Below are 22,001 nucleotides of genomic sequence, written 5' to 3' on the forward strand. Positions count from 1 at the left end.
TGAATATTTTGTGTGGGGAAGATGGAGCATATCCAGACTATATGATTTTGTAGGGATAACTTGCTTTCGCTATGTTATTTTCATAAGACATAATTGCTTAGTTAGTATGCTTGAAATATTATTGTTTTTATGTCAACATTAAACTTTTATCTTGAATCATATCAAATCTGAACATTCATGCCATAATAAGAAGAATTACATTGAAATTATGCCAAGTAGCATTCCACATCAAAAATTCTGTTTTTATCATTTACCTCCTAGAGGACGAGCAGGAATTAAGCTTGGGGATGCTTGATACGTCTCCAACGTACCTATAATTTTTGATTTCTCTATGCTATATTATCTTCTGTTTTGGACATTATTGGGCTTTATTATTCACTTTTATATTATTTTTGGGACTAACCTATTAACCGGAGGCCCAGCCCGGAATTGCTGTTTTTTGCCCATTTCAGAGTTTCGCAGAAAAAGAATATCAAACGGAGTCCAAACGGAATGAAACCTTCGGGAACGTGATTTTCGGAACGAACATGATCCAGAGGACTTGGACCCTACGTCAAGAAAGCTACCAGGAAGCCACGAGGTAGGGGGGCGCGCCTACCCCCCTGGGCGCGCCCTCCACCCTCGTGGGCCCCATGTTGCTCCACCGACGTACTCCTTCCTCCTATATATACCTACGTACCCCCAAACGATCAGATACGGAGCCAAAAACCTAATTCCACCGCCGCAGCCTTCTGTACCCACGAGATCCCATCTTGGGGCCTGTTCCGGAGCTCCGCCGGAGGGGGCATCGATCACAGAGGGCTTCTACATCAACACCATAGCCTCTCCGATGAAGTGTGAGTAGTTTACCTCAGACCTTCGGGTCCATAGTTATTAGCTAGATGGCTTCTTCTCTCTTTTTGGATCTCAATACAACGTTCACCCCCTCTCTCGTGGAGACATTTTCAATGTAATCTTCTTTTGCGGTGTGTTTGTTGAGACCGATAAATTGTGGGTTTATGATCAAGTTTATCTATGAACAATATTTGAATCTTCTCTGAATTCTTTTATGTATGATTGGTTATCTTTGCAAGTCTCTTCGAATTATCAGTTTGGTTTGGCCTACTAGATTGATCTTTCTTGCAATGGGAGAAGTGCTTAGCTTTGGGTTCAATCGTGCGGCGCCCTTCCCAGTGACAGTAGGGGCAGCAAGGCACGTATTGTCTTGTTCCCATCGAGGATAACAAGATGGGTTTTTTTATCATATTGCATGAATTTATCCCTCTACATCATGTCATCTTGCTTAGAGCGTTACTCTTTTCTTATGAACTTAATACTCTAGATGCATGCTGGATAGCGGTCGATGTGTGGAGTAATAGTAGTAGATGCAGGCAGGAGTCGGTCTACTTGTCTCGGACGTGATGCCTATATACATGATCATACCTAGATATTCTCATAACTATGCTCAATTCTGTCAATTGCTCAACAGTAATTTGTTCACCCACCGTAAAATACTTATGCTCTTGAGAGAAGCCACTAGTGAAACCTATGGCCCCGGGTCTATTTTCCATCATATTAATCTTTCAACACTTAGTTATTTCCGTTGCTTTTAGTTTACGTTGTATCTTTATCATAAAAATACCAAAAATATTATCTTATCATATCTATCAGATCTCATTCTCGTAAGTGACCGTGTAGGGATTGACAACCCCTTATCACGTTGGTTGCGAGGATTTATTTGTTTGTGTAGGTGCGAGGGACTCGCGCGTAGCCTCCTACTGGATTGATACCTTGGTTCTCAAAAACTGAGGGAAATACTTACGCTACTTTGCTGCATCACCCTTTCCTCTTCAAGGGAAAACCAACGCAGTGCTCAAGAGGTAGCATGGGGCTCGCCGGCCCGGAGAGTCATCGCCGGAGAGCCGCAGACTGAAGGTAATGCTCCATCCCACGCTCACATTCCTGTATGTGATTTCCGTCCCCTCCCTCTGTCTTCAATTTCCACTCGAGTTTCCTCGAGATTTCGGCAGATTTCGCGGTGCTTCGGCATCCCCGTTGACGGTGGAGTCCCTGCTTGCCGTTAAGGGTGGCATTGCGCAGTTTCATCGCCGCCGCGGTGGCAGTCATGCCGGTATGGCTCGGCCTGTCCGCAGCCACATCCGGGTTTTGCCTTGCGATTGAGCGGGCGATTTTTCTAGATGTTAGTTATGTTTTGCCTCGAAATGCTATGGCCATCAGTGTAGGGAGTTTTTTGTTGTTAAATTTCAGGGTATGATAGTTGCGAATTAACCCTAGATCTAGTTAGGTGCATTCAAAGTGTAGGATAATGGCAGCCATGGCATTTTCAACAACTATCTTCACTGATGGCAACTAATTTCCTGATCAACCGTGTCAGTTGCCAGAACTATGCTTTCCATGTGGCAACTAATTTTGTGAACACACTATGGCTATTGCCATGCCATAGGCAGGATAATGGCAAATTCACTGTATTATAGACTCAGTTTGCGTTTTGCCATGCTGACTTGTGATATCTGAACATATTTCACTGTATTACATGGCAACTCATTTGTTATATGAGGCCAGGGTGTGAATTGCCACATTACATGTTGTGTAGTGGAAGTTGTCTGCCCTTTTTTGAAGTGCCTTGCATTAACATGGCAACTTGAACCTAGTACATTGCTTGTGAATACATGGCAACTCATATTTATATGAGGCCAGGGTGTGAGTTGCCACATTATATGTTTGTGCAGTGGAAGATGTCTGCCATTTTTTGGAGTGCCTTGTGCTAACATGGCAACTTGCACATTTTTAAAGTGCCTTACGATCTGTACATTTTTTTAAGCCAATGTGTTTAGTTGCCACATTTTATGTTGGACAATCCTAGGGGGGTGGGTGTTCCTATGATCTGGCTCATTTGCCACTTTCAATTGAGCCAATATGGCAAGTAGATTCTGCTAGCTGGCAACTGCTTCCTTTAGAAGCTCATACACGTCCAGTTGCCATGCTTCTGCAATTGCTTTTCCATTTTGATTTATTTTTCTGCCTTTTTGTGCATGTTCAACACATGGCAATTACTGCCCTCTTCAGATGCTTAAACTTTGGGGAAACCATTAGAGTTTTCATGTTTTGTTCATTGAAGATATCAGGTGAATATTTACTTTATGCATTTCTTTCTATATCTGTTGGTTGTGTTTTCATTTCACCCTAACGTGTGTTTTGTTCTTACCTTAGCACAATGGCTCGCGGCGACCATCAAGACGATGATGATGACTTTATGGAGTTACCGCAATAGAATCGTGCAATTGGTCGGACAAAAGATGGCGATGAGGTCACTTTCCACCCCCATATGTTTTAATGTCACATTGAGTTTGCAATCTTCCGTTAGGAACTAAATTTTCACGACATTGAAACATGGCAACAAATGATCCTTTTTCTGTTATGCAGAAGAAGAAACGTTATCGCAATAGGGCTTCGCAAGAACACCTGACTGTATTGACCGAGGGATTTACTGACGAGCAGAAGGGAGCTGCTGGTGAGATGGGGATGCAGGATCTGATGGATGTTCGGTGCAAGAACCTAGTGAACCCCGTATGCGACTGGCTCGGTGAGATTTATGATCTTGCCTCCAGGGAATTTGTGATTCCGGGACGTGGAAGGCTGCCTTTGGACGAGGAATCCGTGTTCTGCACTTTGGGTGTGCCCCGTGGAGAAATCAAAGTCCCGTATGAGGTGAATAATAAGATCGAGGAAGCCTTGTTCGCCCGTTTGTTTCCTGGGATGACATCCATGCCGAATACGACCGTGCTGGCAAATTCGCTGGAGGGCATGAAAACCCATGGCGAGGTTTTTAAGATGAAGCTCCTCATGTACCTGATCTCAGCTATTTTTGTGCCTACCACATCTCTTCGCCCAAGCAACAAGTGCTTCCCCATCCTGGTGAATGCTCTCTCTCTACTTCTTTCTTCTTCGATCTTTTGATTCTGATGTCATTTGGAAGCTAGTCACTGCCAGTTTTTTTAAGCTTTCATTTGAATGCTGATGCGCCAACTCTTTGTCCTGAAATTTGTGTTGTGCAGGCGAAGCTGAAAGACGTGAAGAACATGAATTGGTGTAAATTCATTGCGGACTTCCTGCATGATGCATTCTCAAACAAGATGTACCAGAAGGGTTGTCACCTACACTTAATGGTATTTTTTCCCTACTCTTTTGCAAATACTCTTACCACGGTTGGATGTTTTCCCAAATCAACATGTCAGCTGTTGATAAGTGTGAACCGTACAAGATCATGCATGGCAACCCTTTGTTTTCATTGTTTATGTGAATTGTTTACATGTGAAAGTGACTTCTGTTTGATCCTTGGCATCTGTGGTTGCTGCCTACAAGGCAATAGCATTTTTCAACAACACAAAAAAGTGTTCATTTCATACATCCACTCTCTGTTTATACAATCTGCATGGCAACCATGATGTTAAGCTTGTGGGAACTACCAGCATAACAACATGGCAACTGCCAGCACAGCATGATGGCAACTAACACAAATAGATGGCAAATCTTTTCCCTTCATTCCCCTTCAACTTGATGACTGAAGGACTTTACATTAGCTTCTTTTTCAACATAGCATGATGGCAACTGACATATTTTCTTTTTAATTGTGTATACCGGATCATGTACGTTGATCGTCTTGATCTGTCCACCGTTGACTTTACTGGGATAGGATGCCTGAGGGAGTCCTGGATTAGGGGATCCTCGGACAGCCGGACTATATCCTTTGGCCGGACTGTTGGACTATGAAGATACAAGATTGAAGACTTCGTCCCGTGTCCGGATGGGACTCTCCTTGGCGTGGAAGGCAAGCTTGGCGATACGAATATGTAGATCTCCTCCTCTGGTGTCTATATAAACCGGAGGGTTTAGTCCGTAGGACAAGAACAATCATACCATAGGCTAGCTTCTAGGGATTAGCCTGTACGATCTCGTGGTAGATCAACTCTTGTAATACTCATATCATCAAGATCAATCAAGCAGGAAGTAGGGTATTACCTCAATCGAAACGGCCCGAACCTGGGTAAACATCGTGTCCCTCGCCTCCTGTTACCATCCGCCTTAGACGCACAGTTCGGGGCCCCCTACCCGAGATCCGCTGGTTTTGACACCGACATTGGTGCTTTCATTGAGAGTTCCACTGTGCCGTCACCTTAAGGCTTGATGGCTCCTTCGATCATCGGCAACGATGCGATCCAGGGTGAGGTTTTCCTCCCCGGACAGATCTTCGTATTCGGCGGCTTCGCACTGCGGGCCAACTCGCTTGGCCATCTGGAGCAGATCGAGAGCTACGCCCCTGGCCATCAGGTCAGGTTCGGAAACTTGAACTATATTGCCGACATCTGCGGAGACTTGATCTTCGACGGATTCGAACCCATGTCGGGTGCGCCGCACAATCACGACGAGCATGACGTAATTCTGCTGTCGGACAGTGTTCGGGAGATCACACCTGCAACTACTCCGGCCCTCAATCCAGAACAAATTGCGCCATCCTAGGACGGGTGGATAGACCCTACCATGGAGGCCGCACTCTCAGTGGCGATAGGGCCGAATACTGACTTCACCCCTTACGAGAGCCGTGTTGCCGAACCATTGCATTCGTCCCCGGCCACGGGCTCCAAGCCGCCTGCGTCCGTGCCTATCGAATCCGATTGGGCACCGATCATGGAGTTTACCTCCGCGGATATCTTTCAGCACTCGCCTTTTGGCGATGTGCAAAGTTCTTTAAGGTCTCTCTCGTTGTCAGGAGAAACTTGGCCGAACTATGTCCGACTAGAATGGGATGCGGACGACGAAGAAATTCGCTCCCCACCCACCACCCACGTAGTAGCCACTGTCGATGATTTAACCGACATGCTCGACTTCGACTCCGAAGACATCGACGGTATGGACGACGATGCAGGAGACGAACAGGAACCACCGCCCACAGGGCGCTGGACCGCCACCTCATCATATGATATATACATGGTGGATACCCCCAAAGAAGGCGATGGCAATAAGACAGCGGAGGATGACCCCTCCAAGAAGCAACCCAAGCATTGACGTCAGCGGCACCGCTCTAAGTACCGCCATAGCAAAAGTAGTGATACCGGCACAAGAGACAATAACAGTGCGGATAGTGCCGAAGACGACGACAATCCCCTCCAGCCAGATTTAGAGCGGGAGGATGAACAAGCTAGCCCTCCAGAACAGGCAGCAGATGGAGAAACGGAGGATGACAATTACATGCCTCTCTCCGAAGACGAGGTGAGCCTCGGCGACGAAGAACTTATCGTGCCTGAGGATCCCGTCGAGCAGGAGTGCTTCAAGCGCCGGCTTATAGCCATAGCAAACAGCCTGAAGAAAAAGCAACAACAGCTTCGAGCTGATCAAGATCTGCTAGCGGATAGATGGACCGAAGTCCTGGCAGCCGAGGAATACGAACTCGAGCGCCAACCAAGAGTTATCCAAAGCGCATGTTGCTACCTCACCTCGAGGAGGAAGCATTGAAACCTACATGACCAGCGTATGATGCGGCTGATCGGCCACCTCGTGGCCGAGACAGAGAGGCATTTCAGCCCGAAGTCCAGCCCGCACCCCGTCGCCAATCAAACAAAAATACCAAGGCCTGGGGCAATACGCGGGACCTGCGAGACGTATTGGAAAATAAGGCAAAACATGCAAGATCGATCTACGGATCACGGGGGCGCGTGTAACGCCCACGATGCGGCTATATCTCCCACGTGTCGAGGCACGACTTAGAGGCATAACCGCATAGTGGTTTTGTCGCAAGAAGGGTCATCTTCACACAATCCCATGTAATGAACAAGAATGGGATAAAGAGTTGGCTTACAATCGCCACTTCACACAATACATAAATATAATTCATACATCATCCAAAATACACACATATAGACCGACTACAGTCAAAATCCAGAAATAAGACAACCCCAAATGCTAGATCCCCGATCGTCCCAACTGGGCTCCACTACTGATCATTAGGAAAAGACACATAGTAACGACCACGTCCATCATCGAACTCCCACTTGAGATCGATCCCATCATCTGCACTGGCATCGTCGGCACCTGCAACTGTTTTGGTAGAATCTGTGAGTCACGGGGACTCAGCAATCTCACACCCGCGAGATCAAGACTATTTAAGCTTATCGGAAAGGATGGTGTAATGAGGTGGAGCTGCAGCAGGCAATAAGCATATATGGTGGCTAACATACGCAAAAGAGAGCGAGAAGAGAAGCAAAGGAGCGGACGTCATCTAGCAATGACCAAGAAGTGATCCTGAACTCCTACTTACGTCATACATCACTCAGACCGTGTTCACTTCCCGGACTCCGCCGAGAAGAGACCATCACGACTACACACGCAGTTGATGTATTTTAATTGGGTCAAGTGACAAGTTCTCTACAACCGGACATTAACAAATTCCCATCTGCCTCATAACCACGGGCACGGCTTTCGAAAGATAATACCCTGCTGGGGTGTCCCAACTTAGCCCATCATAAGCTCTCACGGTCAACGAAGGATAAACCTTCTTCCGGAAAGACCCGATCAGTCTCGGAATCCCGGTCTACAAGACATTTCGACAATGGTAAAACAAGACTAGCAAAGCCACCCGAATGTGCCGACAAATCCCGATAGGAGCTGCACATATCTCGTTCTCAGGGCACACCGGATTGTCCAAGCTTCCGATAGGCCAGCCCAGAGTTGCCCCTGGTGGCCACCGGCGACTGACAGGTTGGACCAATACTCAGAGGAGCACTGGCCCGGGGGTTTAAATAAAGATGACCCTCGGGCTCTAGAAAACCCGGGGGAAAAAGGCTTAGGTCGCAAATGGTAAAACCAAGGTTGGGCCTTGCTGGAGGAGTTTTATTCAAGGCGAACTGTCAAGGAGGTCCGATAAATCACCCGACCGCGTAAGGAACGCAAACTCAAGGAACATAAGCCCTGTATGACAGAATCTATGGCGGAAAGAGTGGAACAAAACACTAGGCATAAGGCCGAGCCTTCCACCCTTACCAAATATATAGTTGCATTAATTAAATAAGAGATATAGTGATATCCTAACTTATCCATGTTCCGACATGGAACCAACTTCAACTTCACCTGCAAGTAGCAACGCTATAAGAAGGGCTGAGCAAAAGCGGTAACATAGCCAAACAACGGTTTGCTAGGAAAGGATGGTTAGAGGCTGACATGGCAATATGGGAGGCATGATATAGCAAGTGGTAGGTAGCGCGGCATGGCAATAGAGCGAACAACTAGCAAAGCAAAGATAGAAGTGATTTCGAGGGGTGGTCATCTTGCCTGCAAGGTTCTCAGAGTTGTCGAAAGCTTGATCCTCGTAAGCGTACTCAACAGGTTCCTCGTTCACGAACTCGTCTCCCGGCTCTACCCAAGACAAGAACACAAACAAACGGAACCACAATCAATCACGAGAAATGCACAAGCAACATGATGCAAAACATGTATGATATGCAAGATATGGTATGCGGTGCATATGCGTGCTCCGGAAGGAAAATGATGAACAAAGCAGTAACTTGGCAAGCCAAGCATGCCACTGGAAAGATGAGACTATTTCGGTCGAAATCGATATAAAGATCACCGGAAACGGATGCACGGTTTGCAAATGGCAAGCAAAACAAGAATGACACGAATCTGCGATTAACAGCATGATAGCACTTAAAATGCAACAAGCAACAATGCTACAGCACTCCAACATAGCAACAAATCATATGACAGTAATCTACAGGAGATGCTTGACAAAAGATGAACACTGAGCTACGGCTAGTTCACAACATAACAAGCTCAAACAAGCATGGCAAAAGTGCCAAAGATAACAGGTTCCAGACTTGGTGAAATTACTGGACATGGCAGAAAACAGCATCAGGTAGCAATGTTCAGAGCACGAAATCAACATGCTACCGGAACTTAACATGGCAAACAAGGTATTGCAGTATTCTACTAAATTCATATGACAAAAGTCCCTTACTGACCATAAGACAAAAAGGACCATAAGATATGATGGCAACCTCGTAAACATAGCAAATTTCGTTATCAGGTTTCAGACTTGGCAGAAAACAGAGCATGGCAGAAATAATAATATGAAGGCATCTTGGTGAGCTTGATGCACTCACCAAAAGGCAATACATGACAAAATAAGCATACCTACAGAAAGATGGCATATTTATGAAGCTAACCATGGCAATAACAAAAGCATAGCATGCATGGATCAACTACAATAAGCTTGGCAAAATTGCATATCATGTTAAGAATCTGCCAGAAATATTTTATATCAAAAGTAGAGCAAGATTGAGTCATTCTATGGCACTCCATAATTGCAAACAAGGGCAGGAATGAAAAATTACAACAATATCTACAAAACATCCTTACTGAACCTCTCCAAAATATGCATGGATCTCTCTGTAGCATCAAGTTTACATGGCAACAAAATCACCAAGTCCCTGAAATCAGAAACATTACGAGGCCTAGTTTGCATGCCTGTTCTAGTCACCACAGAGATCACAAAAATACATGGCATACACTACTGGAAACATAGCATGGCATACAACAAAACACATGTAGAGGTCATGCCCATAAGATGCACAGATAAAATGATACAAAAATGACAAATCTCCAAGTTCTGTTAAGAACCAGCAGATAACAGCAACTAGCCCTCTTGCAACAGAGATTTGGGCATTAAGATGGCCTCTAATGAACATGGTACAATTGAACAAAATGTAGAGCATCACGAGGTGAACATTTTGACATATTACACGCGCGAAACGGAGCTATATGCAGAGAGTTATGCAATGTTGAATAGGGGCACTTAATGTAAAATTGCAAAGACAGAATATTTTCGGGGGGTGAGGAAGTCAATGTACGGTTACTGTATCGATCTGGATCGAGCTAGGTTCCCGAGCGGCGGCGCTGCCCGCCGGAGAGGAGGCCGGAAAAGCGGGAGGAGGACGCCGGAGGGAGGGGACGAGGCGCCGGCGAGGGCGACCGGAGGAGGAGGCGACGCGCGGCGGCAGGCGGCGTCCCGCGGCGGCGGCGGCGAAGGGAGCCGGCGGCGGCACGCGGGCGAGGCGGCGGTGGCGCGCCGGCGCAGCCTTGGGCGCGGGGCAGGCGTCTCGGGCGGCGGCGGTTCGGGCCCCACGGGCCGGATCTGGGCTCGCGGGCCCGCGGCGGCGCGCGGCGGGAACGGCGGCGGCGGGTACAGGTGGCGCGATGGGATTCTTCCGGGAAGGCGGCGCGGCACGTCCGGCGGCGGAGGATTTTGTCCGGGCGCGAGGTGGAAGAGAGGTAGGGTTTGGACTGCGATTGTTTTTCGGGAGGGTCACATATAAATAGGTAGAGGGAGCTAGGAGAGTCCAAATGAGGTGCGGTTTTCGCCCACACGATCGTGATCGAACGACCCAGAGCATAGAAGAGAGTTTGGTGGGTTTTGGGCTGTTTAGAGAGGGTTTTTTTGCTGCAACACACAAATGGACTTTGCGGATGCCCGGTTAACCGTTGGAGTACCAAACGACCTCCAAATGGAACAAAACTTGACCGGTGGCCTACCGGTGGTATACTAAGGCCACTTGACAAGCGTCGGTCCATTCCAAGAATGTTTGACACCCGCTCACGAAAGAAAACAAGAGGGGTGCACCGGAGGAGATAGGAGCGCCGGATTACAAAACGGACAACGGGGAAAATGCTCGGATGCATGAGACGAACACGTATGCAAATGCAATGCACATGATGACATGATAGGAAATGCAAGACATGAACAAAAGCAAAACGAAAGACAAAACCCGACCATGGAGGGAATATCATAACACATAGCCGAAAATGGCAAGAGTCGGAGTTACAAATATGGCAAGTTACATGCGGGGTGTTACAGCGCGCACCAACGCGGGACGATGATCATCATGCCGGATACACTAAAAGTAAATCCGGCCGGGCCGAATACAGCAGACAAAGACTCATATGAACTGCGTCGTGATATAGCTAGCACAGAGGCGCCGCACACCCCCTATGCTTCACTGATGAAGTAATGGATCACGAATTCCCAAAGGGTTTTAAACCCGTAAATATTGAATCATATGATGGTACAACAGATCCCACGGTATGGATCGAGGATTTCCTCCTCCACATCCACATGGCTCGCGGTGATGATCTGCATGCCATCAAGTACCTCCCACTAAAACTCAAAGGACCAGCTCGCCATTGGCTAAATAGCTTGCCAGCAGACTCCATTGGCAGTTGGGAGGATTTGGAAGACGCATTCCTTGACAACTTCCAGGGTACTTATGTGCGGCCACCAGACGCCGATGACTTGAGCCATATAATTCACCAGCCATATAATTCGGCCAGGAAAGTCTGGACCAAGTTCCTAACTAAGAAAAACCAAATTGTCGACTGTCCGGATGCAGAGGCCTTAGCGGCATTCAAGCATAACATCCGCGACGAATGGCTTGCCCGGCACCTCGGCCAAGAGAAGCCAAAATCCATGGCAGCCCTCACGACACTCATGACCCACTTTTGCGCGGGCGAGGATAGCTGGCTGGCTCACAGCAACAACACATCAAGGAATCCGGGCACTTCAGCTACCAAAGATAATAACGGCAGACCACGTCGTAACAGACATAAGCGCCGCAACAATGGCGATAACGCCGAAGATACGACAGTCAATGCCGGATTCAGTGGCTCTAAATCCGGTCAGCGGAAAAAGCCATTCAAAAGAAGTACTCTGGGCCCGTCCAGTTTGGACCGCATACTCGATCGCTCGTGTCAAATTCACGGAACGCCCGACAAGCCAGCCAATCACACCAATAGAGAATGCTGGGTGTTCAAGCAGGCCGACAAACTGAACGCGGAAAACAAGGACAAGGGGCTGCACAGCGACGACGAGGAGGAGCCCAGGCCGCCGAACACGGGAGGACAGAAGAGGTTCCCCCCACAAGTGAAAATGGTGAACATGATATACGCAACCCACATTCCCAAGAGGGAACGGAAGCGTGCACTAGGGGACGTCTATGTGATGGAGCCAGTCGCCCCAAAGTTCAACCCATGGTCCTCTTGTCTGATCACCTTCGATCGCAGGGACCACCCCACTAGTATCCGACATGGCGGATCTGCCGCATTGGTCCTTGACCCCATCATCGACGGATTTCACCTCACTCGAGTCCTTATGGACGGCGGCAACAGCCTGAACTTGCTCTATCAGGATACAGTGCGCAAAATGGGTATAGACCCCTCGAGGATCAAACCCACTAAAACCACCTTTAAAGGTGTCATCCCAGGTGTAGAGGACCATTGCACGGGCTCAATCACACTGGAAGTGGTCTTCGAATCTCCGGACAACTTCCGAAGCGAGGAGTTAATCTTCGATATCGTCCCGTTCCGCAGTGGCTATCAAGCACTGCTCGGGCGAACCGCATTTGCTAGATTCAATGCGGTACCGCAGCATGCATACCTCAAGCTCAAAATGCCAGGACCGCGTGGGGTTATAACAGTCAATGGAAACACAAAACACTCACTCCACACGGAGGAACACACTGCGGCCCTCGCAGCTGAGGCACAAAGCAGCCTTTTAAGGCAAACCGCCAATTCGACGATAAAGCCCCCGGATACTGTCAAGCGAGTCCGGAATAACCTGCAACAGGATCGCCTGGCACGTTCAAAGCTCGCCTAGCAATTCGGCCCCCATCCTAGTCCCAGTCAAGCGACGAAATCCGTGCCGCGCGTACATTTACGCACTGAAAATACCATGGGCATAGGCGGGGGCACGACCAGGGCATGTCCCACAATGCGGCTCAACCGCCCCAGGGGCTGCATGCCTTTATCATTTTCTCTCTTTCAGGACCTTACTATCTGGAAGCCTTTACGGCAGTATGATTGCTGGACACATTACGGGAAGGAACAACCAAGGAGGCAAGAAGCTAAGACGTACAAGGGAATCCCCAGGTGGTCTCTAATAACAATCGACATACCCGTTTTTTAATACCCATACGTAGCTTGCCCTTGGATAGGACATGTCAAATAGTCCTATTTTTTGCTTATTGCACTACTTGTATCAGTACGCTTTGACGTATTATTTAAATAACAATGCGTAGCATTAGTCTATTATTGCATTATCTTTCCTTTTTCTTGTCTGTTTATTTACGACAACTTGCACCCGTACATTCTGGTACGACCTATACGCCAGGGGCTTTAGTATACCCCATAACACGGCGTGAGAAGTCCGAACAGTTTCGACAGTGCGGCACCCCGAACTTATAGCATTATATGCATCGGCTCCGAATCATGTCTTGGGTCAATAGTTGGGTTTGCCCGGCTCAGATGTTTTGGTACCTTACGTTCCGCAATATCGGCTAAGGTAGCGCTGGGAGAACTACTGCGATTGTGTCCCGGTTCTTTCGGACGAGCACCTCAGTAGAGAAAGCCGAAAACTGACTGTCATGATAAGGCGATAGCTGGTCGCTGTTCGAGAGGTCTCAAGTCCTTAAAGACTTTTTCCGCTTCGGGCGAGGAGTCGGCCTTGCCCGGCTTAGGCGTATATAGCGCCCCAAATTCGGCCTTCCGAATACTAGGGGCTTCGCCAAAATTTAAAATTGTAGACTTCTATGGCTAAGTGAGAGTGATAAAGCCTTATAGTCTGATTGCCTGGTTCGTTGTGCTGAACACCTCCCTTGAAGGACCCAAAATTGGGATAAAGAGTGTTCAGGTTTATCCCGAACACCCCAGTACTAGTTACATGGGGGCAGAAGCCGATGACTGGCCAACCCTTAGATTTCATAAACGGCCGCACAGAAGGTAATATTTTAAATTAACAAGCATTGCATAGGGCAAATGAACTTGTTTCACATTAAAGGATCACATGAGTACGTTCATTCAAATATTACATCTTTAGCACATTCCTCCGCCACAAGGCGGGAACCCTTCAGGACACTGTAATAATACATTTCAGGGTGGCGATGCTCCTTGCCTTCCGGCGGCCCCTCCTTCACCAGCTTTATGGCGTCCAGCTTCGCCCAGTGCACCTTCGCGCGGGCAAAAGCCCTGCGCGTACCCTCGATGCAGACGGACTGCTTTATGACTTCAAGCCGTGGGCAGGCATTCACAAGCCGCCTCACCAGACCAAAGTAGCTGTCAGGCAGGGGATCGCTAGGCCACATCCGGACTATAAGACCCTTCATGGCCTGTTCGGCCGCCTTGTGGAGCTCGACCAGTTGCTTCAGCTAGTCGCTCAAGGGCATTTGGTGTTCGGTCCTAGTATACTGAGACCAGAACAACTTCTCCATCGAGCTCCCCTCCTCAGCCCGGTAAAACTCCACGGCATCCAACACACTGCGGGGAAGATCTGCGAACGCTCCTGGAGAGCTCCAAACTCGGGTAAGTAAAAGGAAAGTTTCCTTCACATGCTTGCTTTGCATAATGAATGCCTTACCCGCTGCTATATTCTTAACCGCCTCACTCTCCTGGAGGGCCTTGTGGGCTTCAGCCTTGGCGTTTTGTGCGCTTTCGAGGGCTTTCGCAAGCTCGGATTCTCGCGTCTAAGAGTCAAGCTCCAAGGACTCGTGTTTTTTGGCGAGAGCCTGGAGCTCTTGCTGCACCTCGCCTACCCGGGCTTCTTGCTTTTCTCGCTCGATGTGCTCCTTGGCCGCTTTGTCTTCGGCCTCGGACAGCGCCTTCTTCAAGGTCACCACTTCGGTCGTGGCCCTGGCAAATTCATGATGATCCTATTATTTTACAACCAAATTTCTTTTTAATATATGGACAGGGTATCGCTTACCTTTGTTCTCTTCGAGCTGCCTCTTGGTAAGGCTGAGCTCTTCCATGGACCGCTCAAGGTCCTGCTTCAGTGGAGCGACCTCCGCAGTACGTGCGGCAGCGGACAGCAGTGAAGCCTGCATATGCACATAGACATATTCTGATTAGACTCCTGAGTCATTATTTGATCCTCTATTCGGCCTTTCTTCGCGAACGCCAAACAGAGCATCAGGGGCTACTGTCTATGCGGTAATATTTTCCCATAATTTGACTACTTACTTGAAAGCTTGTTAAGAGGCTGGCACAAGCTTCAGTTAGTCCGCTTTTGGCGGACTAAACCTTCTCGATCACCGCACTCATGATAGTGCGGTGCTCTTCGTCGATGGATGCGCCGCGAAGCGCTTCCAGCAAGTTGTCCGGTGCCTCTGGATGGACAGAGGCCACTGGCACGGGCGGCTTGCCCCTCTTAACGGGGGGTCGCCTGACAGAGTCTGGAACCACTGGAGGTTCCGGCGCAGTGTTCGGCTGGAGGCCGAATTTGGAGCCCATGGGAGTCTTGCTCCCTTTGCGCCCAGGGTCCGGAACGTCGCCTCGAGGCGCCTCCAGGACTGCCTCCCCTCGGCTCGGTGCCTTTGAGACAACACCTCGACATTGTCCGTAGGGCGAGGGGTGGAGGCGGTCTGAAGTGAATCGCTATTCATATCCGACGGGTCCAAAGAACCATCCGACGAAGATACGTCGATATGGGCTCGGGACGGACTGCATAATCATGTTCGGCGTGATGAGAAGCAATGCAATAAAACATACCATGAATTGCTATGGTATCCGGATACTTACGACTTCGCCAGGGGCTTGTCCCTGGGCAACCACTCGTCGTCGCTGTAGGCGGCCGTCGTGGAGCAGTCCGGAAGGAGGGTCCTTCCCTTCTTGGACCCTTCGGCCTCCCCGGATGGGGCGGCCTTCCTTTTCTTGTCTCCCTCGGCTGGGGGGAGAACTTTCCTCTTCCTCCTCCTCGCTTTCGTGGGAGGAGTGCGCCTCGGAGTTTTCGGACGATGAGTCCGATATAACCTTGCGCCGGAGACCCTTCCGGGTCCCCGTGGCCTTCTTCTTGCCCTTCTTCACCGGCACCTCGTAAGGCACCGGAACCAGCATCTCCGTTAGGAGAGCATCTGCTGGATCCTCAGGCAGGGGGGCTGGGCAATCGATCTGCTCCGCTGTCTCTACCCAGTCATGTTAATGGCATGGAGGCTTAGATCCCGCACATGATTAAACTGGGGAAAATAAACACCCTATGAGATATAAAAAAACTTACCGGATTGGCATGGCGCTTTGCGCTGAGTCCGCGGTCCTCGGTAAGGGGAGGAGGTACCTCGGTGCCCTTAAACATCAGCTTCCAGACGTCCTTGTGCGTCGTGTCGAAGAGCTCTCGCAGCATCTGGTGGTCGGCCAGGTCGAACTCCCACAAATTGAATGCCCGTCGTTGACACGGGAGGATCCGGCGGAAGAGCATGACCTGGACCACGTTGACAAGCTTGATTTTCTTGCTCATCATGTTTCTGATGCATTTCTGGAGTCCGGTCAGCTCCACCGATGAACCCCAGGACAGGCCCTTCTCTTTCCAGGAGGTGAGCTGCGTGGGGATTCCGGATCGGAATTCGGGGGCCGCCACCCAGTTGGTGTCGCGCGGCTCGGTGATGTAGAACCACCCCAATTGCCACCCCTTTATGGTCTCCACATAGGAGCCTTCGAGCCAGGTGACATTGGGCATTTTGCCTACCATGGCGCCTCCGCACTCTGCTTGCTGGCCGACCACCACCTTCGGTTTAACATTGAAGGTCTTCAGCCACAGGCCAAAGTGGGGCTTGATGCGGAGGAAGGCCTCGCACATGACGATAAACGCCGAGATGTTGAGGATGAAATTGGGGGCCAGATCGTGAAAATCCAGCCCGTATTAGAACATGAGCCCGCGGACGAACGGGTGGAGGGGAAATCCCAGTCCGCGAACAAAGTGGGTAAGGAAAACCACCCTCTCATGGGGTTCGGGCGTAGGGATGATCTGCCCCGCATCTGGCAGCCGGTGTGCGATGTCCGCGGCAGAGATCCGGCTCCCCTTAGCTTTGTGATGTTCTCCTCTGTGACGGAGGAGACCATCCACTTGCCTCCTGCTTCGGACATGCTTGGAGTGGTTTGGGGGGGGGGACACGAACTTTGGTGCTGGAGCTCAAGTGCACAAGAATGGATGAGCAAGGAGGAAGAAGGCGTGGGTAAAAAGAGGAATCCTTGTCCCTTTATAGGGGCAGAGGAAACTATACGCCTCCCCACCTGCCTAGTAAAACTCTCTTATTCCCCAAGCACCGTAATTGATGGCGCGGTTGGGTTACCCACATCCGTATTGATGAGAATCCCGTGATAAGCGGACACGATCTCTACTTCGACAAGACGTGCCAAGAAAACCGCCTCGCAATATGTGTAGTAGCTGGTTGAGAAAAATGGTTCGAATAATGACCAGGCCGTGGTATGATGTCATGCTGCCAAGCGTGTCAGCAGATTAGATTTGTGGAAATATTATTCTCTCTACGGTGGTATGTGGAACATGTTTTGCAGAGCCGGACACTATCCTTGTTTTCAAGATCTTCTATGGAGTATTCGGAGGAAGAACCCGCCTTGCAATGTCGAAGACAAATCTGCGCGCCGGACTCATCGTCATTGAAGCCTCGTTCAGGGGCTACTGAGGGAGTCCTGGATTAGGGGGTCCTCGGACATCCGGACTATATCGTTTGGCCGGACTGTTGGACTATGAAGATACAAGATTGAAGACTTCGTCCCGTGTCCGGATGGGACTCTCCTTGGCGTGGAAGGCAAGCTTGGCGATATGGATATGTAGATCTCCTCCCTTGTAATAGACTCTGTGTAACCCTAGCCCCCTCCGGTGTCTATATAAACCGTGTTGGGGAACGTAGCAGAAATTCAAAATTTTCTACGCATCACCAAGATCAATCTATGGAGTAATCTAGCAACGAGGGGAAGGAGAGTGCATCTACATACCATTGTAGATCGCGATGCGGAAGCGTTGCAAGAACGCGGATGAGGGAGTGGTACTCGTACCGATTCAGATCGCGGTTGATTCCGATCTGAGCACCGAAGAACGTTGCCTCCGCGTTCAACACACGTGTAGCCCGGTGACGTCTCCCACGCCTTGATCCAGCAAGGAGAGAGGTAGAGGTTGGGGAAGACTCCATCCAGCAGCAGCACGACGGCGTGGTGGTGATGGAGGAGTGTGGCAGTCCCGCAGGGCTTCGCCAAGCACCGCGGGAGAGGAGGAGGAGGAGGTAGGGCTGCGCAAGGGAGAGGGAAACTCATGTGTTTGCAGCCCCCAATGCCTCAACTATATATAGGGGAGAGGGAGGGGGCTGCGCCCCCTCTAGGGTTTCCACCCCAAGGGGTGCGGCAGCCCCAAACCCATCTAGGGTGGCGGCCAAGTGGGGGGGGAGAGGGTGGCGCACCAGTCATGGGCCTTAAGGGCCCATCTGCCCTAGGGTTTGCCCCCTCTTCTCTCCAGGCGCATGGGCCTTGGTGGGGAGGCGCCCCAGCCCACCTAGGGGCTGGTCCCTTCTCACACTTGGCCCATGTATGCCTCCGGGGCCCTGTGGCCCCTCCCGGTGGACCCCCGGACCCCTCCGGTGGTCCCGGTACACTACCGGTGATGCCCGGAACACTTCCGGTGGCCAAAACCATACTTCCTATATATAAATCTTTACCTCCGGACCATTCCGGAACTCCTCGTGACGTCCGGGATCTCATCCGGGACTCCGAACAACATTCGGTAACCACGTACATACTTTCCCTATAACCCTAGCGTCATCGAACCTTAAGCGTGTAGACCCTACAGGTTCGGGAACCATGCAGACATGACCGAGACGTTCTCCGGTCAATAACCAACAGCGGGATCTGGATACCCATGTTGGCTCCCACATGTTCCACGATGATCTGATCGGATGAACCACGATGTCGGGGATTCAATCAATCCCGTATTCAATTCCCTTTGTCTATCGATATGTTACTTGCCCGAGATTTGATCGTCGGTATCCCTATACCTTGTTCAATTTCGTTACCGGCAAGTCTCTTTACTCGTTCCGTAACTCACATCATCCCGTGATCAACTCCTTGGTCACATTGTGCACATTATGATGATGTCCTACCGAGTGGGCCCAGAGATACCTCTCCGTTTACACGGAGTGACAAATCCCAGTCTCGATTCGTGCCAACCCAACAGACACTTTCAGAGATACCTGTAGTGCACCTTTATAGTCACCCAGTTACGTCGTGACGTTTGGTACACCCAAAGTATTCCTACGGTATCCGGGAGTTGCACAATCTCATGGTCTAAGGAAGTGATACTTGACATTAGAAAAGCTCTGAGCAAACGAACTACACGATCTTGTGCTAGGCTTAGGATTGGGTCTTGTCCATCACATCATTCTCCTAATGATGTGATCCCGTTATCAACGACATCCAATGTCCATGGTCAGGAAACCGTAACCATCTATTGATCAACGAGCTAGTCAACTAGAGGCTTACTAGGGACATGGTGTTGTCTATGTATCCACACATGTATCTGAGTTTCCTATCAATAGAATTCTAGCATGGGTAATAAACGATTATCATGAACAAGGAAATATAATAATAACCAATTTATTATTGCCTCTAGGGCATATTTCTAACAGTCTCCCACTTGCACTAGATTCAATAATCTAGTTCACATCACCATGTGATTAACATTCATAGGTCACATCACCATGTGACCAACATCCAAAGAGTTTACTAGAGTCAACAATCTAGTTCACATCACTATGTGATTAACACTCAATGAGTTCTGGTTTGATCATGTTATGCTTGTGAGAGAGGTTATTAGTCAACGGGTCTGAACCTTTCAGATCCGTGTGTGCTTTACGAATATCTATGTCATCTTTGTGGATGCTACCACGCGCTACTTGGAGCCATTTCAAGTAATTGCACTACTATACGAATCCGGTTTACTACTCAGAGTCATCCGGATTAGTGTCAAAGTTCGCATCGACGTAACCCTTTACGACGAACTCCTTTTCACCTCCATAATCGAGAAAATTCCTTAGTCCACTAGGTACTAAGGATAAGTTCGACCGCTGTCATGTGATCCATTCCCGGATCACTATTGTACCCCTTGACCAACTCATGGCAAGGCACACTTCACGTGCGGTACACAGCATAGCATACTGTAGAGCCTACGTCTAAAGCATAGGGGACGACCTTCGTCCTTTCTCTCTCTTCTGCTGTGGTCAGGTCTTGAGTCTTACTCAATACTCACACCTTGTAACACAGCCAAGAACTCCTTCTTTGCTGATCTATTTTGAACTCTTTCAAAATCATGTCAAGGTGTGCGTTCTTTGAAAGTATCTTCGGGCGTCTTGATCTATCTCTATAGATCTTGATGCCCAATATGTAAGTAGCTTTTATCCAGGTCTTCCTTTGAAAAACTCCTTTCAAACAACCCTTTATGCTTTCCAGAAATTTTACATCATTTCAGATCAACAATATGTCATTCAGATATACTTATCAGAAATGTTGTAGCGCTCCCACTCACTTTATTGTAAATACAAGTTTCTAACAAACTTTGTATAAACCCAAAAACTTTGATCACTCCATCAAAGTGTATATTCTGACTCCGAGATGCTTGCTCTAATCCATGGAAGGATCGCTGAAGCTAGCATACCTTTTAGCATCCTTAGGATCGACAAAAACTTTCTGATTGTATCACATACAACCTTTCCTTACGAAAACTGGTAAGGAAACTTGTTTTGACATCCATCTGCCAGATTTCACAAATACAGCTAATGCTAACATGATTCCGACGGACTTAAGCACCGCTACGGATGAGAAAATCTCATCATAGTCAACTCCTTGAACTTGTGGAAATACTCTTTGCCACAAGTCGAGCTTCATAGACGGTAACATTACCGTCCATGTTTGTCTTCTTCTTAAAGATCCATTTACCTCAACAGCCTTACGACCATCAAGTAGTACTCTCAAAGTCTATACTTTGTTTTCATACATGGATCCTCTCGGATTTTATGGCTTCTAACCATTTTTCGGAATATGGGCCCACCATCGCTTCTCCATAGCTCGTAGGTTCAGTATTGTCCAACAACATGATATCTCAGACAGGATCACGTACCACTCTGAAGTAGCACGCATCCTCGTCGTCCTACGAGGTTTGGTAGTGACTTGATCCGAAGTTTCATGATCACTATCATAAGCTTCCACTTCAATTGGTGTAGGTGCCACAGGAACAACTTCCTGTGCCCTGCTACACACTAGTTGAAGTGACGGTTCAATAACCTTATCAAGTCTCCACCATCCTCCCACTCAATTCTTTCGAGAGAAACTTTTCCTCGAGAAAGGACTCGTTTCTAGAAACAATTACTTTTGCTTCCAGATCTGAAATAGGAGGTATGCCCAACTGTTTTGGGTTTTCTATGAAGATGTATTTATCCGCTTTGGGTTCGAGCTTATCAGCTTGAAACTTTTTCACATAAGCTGCGCAGCCCCAAACTTTTAAGAAACGACAACTTAGGTTTCTCTAAACGGTGTCGTCTCAACGGAATTGCGTGTTGCCCCTTTTAAAGTGAATGCGGTTGTCTCTAATGCCTAACCCATAAACGATAGTGGTAATTCGATAAGAGACATCATGTTATGCACCATATCCAATAGGGTGCAGTTATGATGTTCGGACACACCATCACACTATGGTGTTCCAGGCGGTATTAATTGTGAAATACTTTCCACAATGTCTTAATTGTGTGCCAAACTCGTAACTCAGATACTCATCTCTATGATCATATCACAGACATTTTATCCTCTTGTCACGACGATCTTCAACTTCACTCTGAAATTACTTGAACCTTTCAATAATTCAGACTTGTGTTCCATCAAGTAAATACACTCAGCATCTACTCAAATCATCTGTGAAGTTAGAACTTAATGATATCCACTGCATGCCTCAGCACTCATTGGACTGCACACATCAAAATGTATTACATCCAACAAGTTGCTCTCTTGTTCCATCTTACTGAAAACGAGGCTTTTCAGTCATCTTGCCCATGTGGTATGATTTGCATGTCTCAAGTGATTCAAAATCAAGTGAGTCCAAACGATCCATCTTCATGGAGTTTCTTCATGCATATATACCA

General features: G+C 48.5%; 1 protein-coding gene across 1 annotated transcript in view; it reads left to right on the forward strand.

Moving 5' to 3' along the window:
- The first annotated feature begins 3,390 nt into the window (after positions 1-3,390).
- Positions 3,391-22,001, forward strand: part of LOC141027565 (uncharacterized) — a 28,212-nt gene continuing 9,601 nt past the window's right edge. The window contains exons 1-2 of the mRNA XM_073504642.1: positions 3,391-3,915; positions 4,056-4,166. Coding sequence (XP_073360743.1) covers positions 3,391-3,915; positions 4,056-4,166 — 636 coding nt within the window. The remainder of the gene's footprint in view (positions 3,916-4,055; positions 4,167-22,001) is intronic.

Source organism: Aegilops tauschii, chromosome 1 (genome assembly GCF_002575655.3).
Source record: "Aegilops tauschii subsp. strangulata cultivar AL8/78 chromosome 1, Aet v6.0, whole genome shotgun sequence".
Classification (NCBI taxonomy): Eukaryota; Viridiplantae; Streptophyta; class Magnoliopsida; order Poales; family Poaceae; genus Aegilops; species Aegilops tauschii.